The sequence below is a fragment of the Brienomyrus brachyistius genome, chromosome 20 (assembly GCF_023856365.1).
Source record: "Brienomyrus brachyistius isolate T26 chromosome 20, BBRACH_0.4, whole genome shotgun sequence".
Taxonomy (NCBI): domain Eukaryota; kingdom Metazoa; phylum Chordata; class Actinopteri; order Osteoglossiformes; family Mormyridae; genus Brienomyrus; species Brienomyrus brachyistius.
In genome coordinates, this window is record NC_064552.1 from 6,457,427 (window position 1) to 6,463,918 (window position 6,492).

General features: G+C 39.7%; 1 protein-coding gene across 1 annotated transcript; it reads right to left on the reverse strand.

The window, feature by feature from the left end:
- Positions 1–2,548: 2,548 nt before the first annotated feature.
- LOC125715782 (calcium homeostasis modulator protein 1-like) lies at positions 2,549–5,038 on the reverse strand. Its single transcript, XM_048987700.1, has 3 exons — positions 4,960–5,038; positions 4,184–4,780; positions 2,549–4,019 (listed from the first exon to the last, which is right to left on the reverse strand). The coding sequence occupies exons 2-3, from the start codon at positions 4,730–4,732 to the stop codon at positions 3,534–3,536; spliced, it is 1,035 nt and encodes a 344-aa protein (XP_048843657.1). The 5' UTR covers positions 4,733–4,780; positions 4,960–5,038; the 3' UTR covers positions 2,549–3,533.
- Between the last annotated feature and the right edge of the window lie 1,454 nt (positions 5,039–6,492).

The window sequence follows — 6,492 nt, forward strand, 5'->3', positions numbered from 1 at the left end:
TCACGACAGGGTCACGACAATCTCAATGGCGTATGAGTATTACGGTCCATAAAGGAACACAAGCTGAGATGGGGAACCAAGGCTTGAGACAAAGACGTCCACCACCCCCACAGAAGAAAACCTGCCAGCTTCACAGACAGCAGCTGCTGGCTTTCCACTGAATGTGTTTCCCAGACAGAGTCAGGGCACTTTTGTGTGATTCCGTCTATTCTTTATCTTCTGTGCAACACAGCACTAAGTAAACAGATTGGAAATTAAAAAAAAAAAACTCAGTGATTTTAATCCTGCGTACGACAATTAAAGCAATAAAATATTATGACCTAATTTCAATATGGCTATATTCTTAAAGATGACCACATTCTCCGTTGACTTTTAGAGTATCATGCCCCAGCAGCACTAACATGACCGAAAGAACTGCTGTGGCTGGACTGTACTTTACCTATAATAATTCGTGTTGACTGCTTTGCTATTTTTTTAATTATTCCTTGAGGATTTTTAAGCCCTTTTAATTAATGATATTACTTGCACTCTTTGAATGCTTAGTTTGCCTTTTTAAACTAATGCCATGTTTATTTGACGCTGCCCTGAAAAACAAGCAAAATAATTTTCTCAAGCAAATGCACCCCCTAGTGACCAAAGTATGGAAGTTAATGCTTTGTTGCGATCTATATTAACATAAAGGCTTCTTTTTACATGCTGTTTGTAGAATGCCGGCACTTGTACATTCTTAGGTTGTCACATACCCCATCTAAGCTCTCCATGACAGACAACCATATACACTGTTGAGAGCAAGTTTGGAGTCAGAGCACAGGGTCAACCAGAGACCAGTGCCCTTGGGGCAGTTGGACGTTAGGTTCTTGTCACTACCCCTGTATTATTTGTCAAATGTGCTACTTATATTCATATGACTCATATTTAAGTATTATAAAAGCTTGACTTAAACATTGTGTGTTATACATTCCATCTTCACTCTAATGGGTTGACAAATATAAAATTCTATTGTTCGCGACTTTGAACCACAGACTCCCTGTTATTTTACATATTTGAGCAGCAGACTAAACAAATCCAACCATTCATCCATACATTTTCAGACCACACTTCAAGGTGAGGGTCATGGTCTGCTGAACCTTTTCTGCTCAGTGTCACCAATCAAAAATCGTCCTTACTGATGATAATGATGATGATAAAGAACTAAACCACTTATATTATAGACATCGTCATACCAGATCGACACACCAAAAGAAGACGCAAACGGATAAAATACGCAGATCGCGGACATCTTACGAAGAACAATTCGAGGGAGGTGTAAAAAAGACAATTTCCCCATGGGGATCAATATATAAAAAAAAATAAAAATAATAAAAAAAAGTAAATAATAATAATAATAATAATAATAATAATAATAATAATAATAATAAATATCCCGAGCCAGGCATTCATATCAAGTATAATGTTCAGTCTCAGTTTTTAATAAGATAATTAAACTCTTTTAAGATCTAAAAGTTATACACAACTTTGTCGCAACTTAAAATCGAGCGTGGAGTCCACATGGAGCGTGATTATGACGTCATCTCAAATATCACATTAATGCATTATTTACTTCAGGTAACGGGGAACAAACAATAATTAATATTAAAACTCTGAATAACGTTTCACCACTTCAGAACACATCATCTTACTGGGAGATTATAAGTATGTTGATACTTTACCTGAGCTGTAAAAACATGATATCTTGGAATATACCTTTAATGGATAATTAACACCTACTGGTATTCTGTTTTGCATGAGTAATATCTCTCTGGGGGAAAATGATAAATAATTCAGTGAGATATGTCATATTATATGAAGATATAATTAACATGAACGCGGGTCACATGTTCCGCTACAGCTGTGAATAACCGAATATGCAGCATATAACAACATTATAACACAGCAACTTGCTGAGGAATCTGCAAACAAGAAATAGGACGCATAGATGACCCCCCCTCCCCAGCCCGGGTGATGGCATTCATGGATGAGTTTCCCGTTCGTAAGTTCTATGTTAAAAGACAGAACTTAAAAATGATGTAGCGTTAAGAAATTGTCGGGAAACTCACCCCATAAAACATTAAATGGCCAGTCAACACTTTAAAGGAAATTGAGGCATCGGCTTCCACAAAAGCTTCACGGATACGAACGAGATGGACCATGAGGACAACCAGGTCAGGTGACCAGGAGGTGATGTGAGTGTTCCTTGTGGATTCCTGCATCCGCATTAAATAAGTCAAGAGCGTATCTGTTTTTGGTGCTTGGAAATGTGTTTTAAAAAGTAAAATGACGTCAGATCTGATCACATACAAATTTACAGGGTTCAGATGAACTCAAAGCTTTTAGGAGTGTTACCAGAATTAGCACAAAATATAAAAAAGTAATGAACATCTAACACTATAAGCTGAAGACCCCGCCCTTATGGACTCTCATGAAATTTGAAAAATTACTCTGTTATTGGCACATTTGCATACGTGCCAGAATTACAAACAATGAAAACACAATGCAAACGACAACCTGACATTTTCCAGCTCTCAGATGTTTGAAGCTGTTGCGTATATTTGCATTTTCTTTACATGTCACCAAAAAACAAACATGCAGTTGTTCATTATACATATATGAGACAAGTTACATATTAGGTTCATTCTTTCCTAAAATATCCCTCATTGTTTGCATCGTATAACTAAAATGTATAAAACGCCAAGCAAAGAATAATTTTAGGTTTAACACTTCTAAATGGATTAAAGACCACAGTCAGATCTTGAAGTAACTTAAACTTGCGTCTAAAGGATGAAACTGAATTGGCAAATGAAATAATCTACAAAGATACTAACCACTTGAAGCTTTGGTATTTTAATTTAATACTACAGTAAAGTGACAAAAATAATCCACATATTTCAATGGCAAAATATATCTTAGATATATAGTACTATGCAAAAGTCTTACGCAGCCAAAGAAAATATTTAAATGGTCTTCATGTTGGTGTAAAACTACGATGTTATGTTTGTCGAAGTGTGTCAGCTTAGCCAATTCAGAATGTCCGCTAATATCACTTCAATATTTGCAACAAGCATCCATATACCCATGGGTGTTTTTTTGACTAAACCTTGTATAGCTAATCAATACCTCATTGACTTCTTAACTAATTAAACGAATGAATTAAATAAGGTGTTGGTGAAATTTAATGAAAACGTGAAGTAACTGAGGTGCCCCTGAGAAGAGGTTTGGGAACTGAAGCGGTGATTATCTAGCCATCCAGCAAGATATCAGTAACTTTTTGGAGATTCTTACTAGTTTTTATTGTGTTACTCTCGACTTGCATATGTTCTAAGGTTAAATTGATTTTTTTTCTTGTTCTGAGAAAAAGTGCACTCACTACCTAGATAAATAGCTTTAAACATTTCTTTTGACTGCCTAAGACTTTTGCACAGTACCGCAAAATAAACATTTTCTTATGTCAAGTTGGATTTTTATATATTATATTTGGATGCTTTTTATTAAGTTGTTTAAATATTACTATAGTAGGTCACCCACTCTTTCTTTGATTGGGTTTCAGGTTGATGTGTATGCCCGTTCACTAAAGCGTCTAAGTGTCCGTTGGCTTCTTCATACCGCGGCGGGTCCTTTATCAGGTTGAGCGATGGTTTGCAGGTATGCCAGTTCCAGAGGACTTTGTTCATGTCGCCCTCGACTCGGATGCCCAGAAGTTTGTCCTCGTCGCTCTTCGGCTTGTCCACCTCGTCTTGGTCGGGAAGGTGTCCGTGGAAGGTGTGCATCTCGCCGCTGACGCTCTCGAAGTACTGCTGTATGCAGACCTTGGCGAACGCCTTTGCGTGCTCCGTGCACGTCTCGTCAAACAGCTTGCGCTCGATGTCGATGTAGTGCGACCAGTACTTGGTTTTAAGAAAAGCGGCTTGTGTGAAACAAGGTCTTATCGCCCTCACCAAGAATGCCATCAAAGTCATCATTAGCAGAAAAGCCCAGCCAAACGCCTGCAAGATAAGTAAAGTATGGAAATCATCTAGTTCTCACAAGCCTTCGAAAGATCTCAGACCCCCTGTAATCACTCTGTGAAAGGTGCTTGAGTAATTTCATTTTTAGCATCCCTTCTTGTTTATGCATTTTCTTTACGGACTTACATGTAACACTGTCTTACCTGTGATATACATCGAATGTACCTGGAAGCCGCCTCCCGAGATACCACTGCCTCTCCATCAAAGATATGTTTGCAGGGAATCTTAGCAAGTAACCTTTCGAGCGCAGCATCCGAAAGCCCGTGATCGCTTTTATTTCCAAACTTCTGCACGTCCAAGTTGATACTGAAGGCGCACAGGAAACTTTTCCCGTCCATCAGCGTCACAGATATCCAGACTGCGGGCGCTATCAAAGACCGCTGCGTGATGGAGCAGAACATGTAGCGCAGCACCGTGGGGTCTTTCCTCCGCTTTCCCATTGGTCGCCGCCACTCCTCCGCCAGCATGGACACGTTATTATTTAACACAAACCCAAGCAAGAAAAACCAAATCGGCGGAACAACCAGTATTCCGATTCCGTACGCAAAGTTGTATTCTGGTAAACAGGGACAATTGAATTCAAAGGCTGAGTAGAGTTGCGCGCTGGCAAGAACCATAATACCACATATACCATTCATGAAGGATTCTTGATTGGATTGCAAGAACTGAAACATTATTCTAAATTTATCCATTGTGGAGGATTACTGTATCTTCGGCTTTCACGCTTTGCTGTAAAAATACTGACAGGAGAGCGGGAAAACAGAATATTAACGTAGTTATTGATTATAACATTGGATAATGACCGGAAAAACTGAAATGTTTGATAATATACAGATCAGAATTTCCTCAAATGCATTTTATTTTGACTTTATAATATACATATATATTGTTGAAAAAAAGAAGAAAAAGATTTACTTACGCGAAAGTCTGCTATAGTCTAGATCGCGGGCCTTTCATAGATGTACCAAATTGCTCACAATACACGTGTGAAAATCGAGCTCACTGACTGAGGGTAACCTATAGCGACGAAAAGAGGAAGACCGCCCCTCCCTCAGGTAGACTGTCAGCGCTGTAAAGTAACAAGTGACATCTCCCTACATTGTTAACATTTTATTCAACAGCTACATAAAACTGAGAATAAATTGCTGATACTTTTGTGAGAGATATCACATGGTTTTAGTGAGCTGGGGATTACCGTGATTATGCCTTACTATGTCTGTATTACGCAATGTAATCGCTGTCTTTCCATATTTGATTAAATGGAGAAAAGGTCAGCTCCCTAATTTGCACTTTTGCTGGTTTCCATGGTGATAAGCAATATGCTAATTAAAACATGCAAAAGTAGGGAAACAAAACCTCTCCGCATTTAAATAATCAGCGTTCAGTATTTGCCTCTGAAGGCAGGTGGCTAAAAGTTTTTAATAAAGTGGACTATAACTTGGAATAATTGTAATAAAAATGACGCTAGTACCACGTAAAATACAGTACAGTATATCCCAAATTATCTTACACTCAGTGAATTTAGTTCGAAATCTAAGTACTGAAACTTACAAAAAAAAAATAAAAAATCCTGATATTATGAAGGAAAAAGGATTAGAATTTTAACTGAATGCTTAAGCTTTGAGGCCCTTTTTGAGTGTAAGCACGTCTGTTATAGGTGCCCCATGGCAGTACTGCATAAACTCCATTGTCTGCTGTGTTATGAGGACAGGAATAAACCAAAGACTGTGGTAAAGGGAGAGCTGAGCCAGAAGGTAAAGCTATCAATTTATCAGTGGATCTACTCTCCAACCCTCACCTACGGGCATGAGCTCTGGGTAATGACCGAAGGAATGAGATCGCGGATACAAGTGGCAGAAATGAATTTACTTCGCAGGGTGTCTGGGCTCAGCCTTAGAGACAAGGTGAGGAAGCTCAGATATTTGGGAGGGGCTGAAAGTGAAGACGCTGCTCCTCCGCATCAAAAGATGCCAGTTGAGGTGGTTCGGGCATCGATATTGGATGCCTCCTGGACGGCTTCATGGGGAGGCACTTCAGGCATGTCCAAATGGGAGGAGGCCCCAGGGAAGACCCAGGACACGCTGGGGAGATTGTCACTCTCGGCTGGCCTGGGAACACCTTGGTATTCCACCCGATGGAGCTGGAGGAGGTGGCTGGGGAGAGGGAGATCTGGGCATCCCTGCTTAGACAGCTGCCCCCGCAATCCGACCCCGGATATGGAGCAGAAAATGCGTAGATGGATGGATTTTTTTATGCAACGGATCATGGCAAAATTTTTTATATCTGGCACAGATCCAGCACATCGCCCAGGCAACACCAGCCCTACTGTGAAGCAGCTGATGACAGCACGGAAATTATTTTCATCAGCTCATCAGGGTAGAGGGCAAACAGGATAAGCTAAATATACAGGTATTTCACCAGGGTAAACATGCCTCAGTCTGCAAATGAAGGA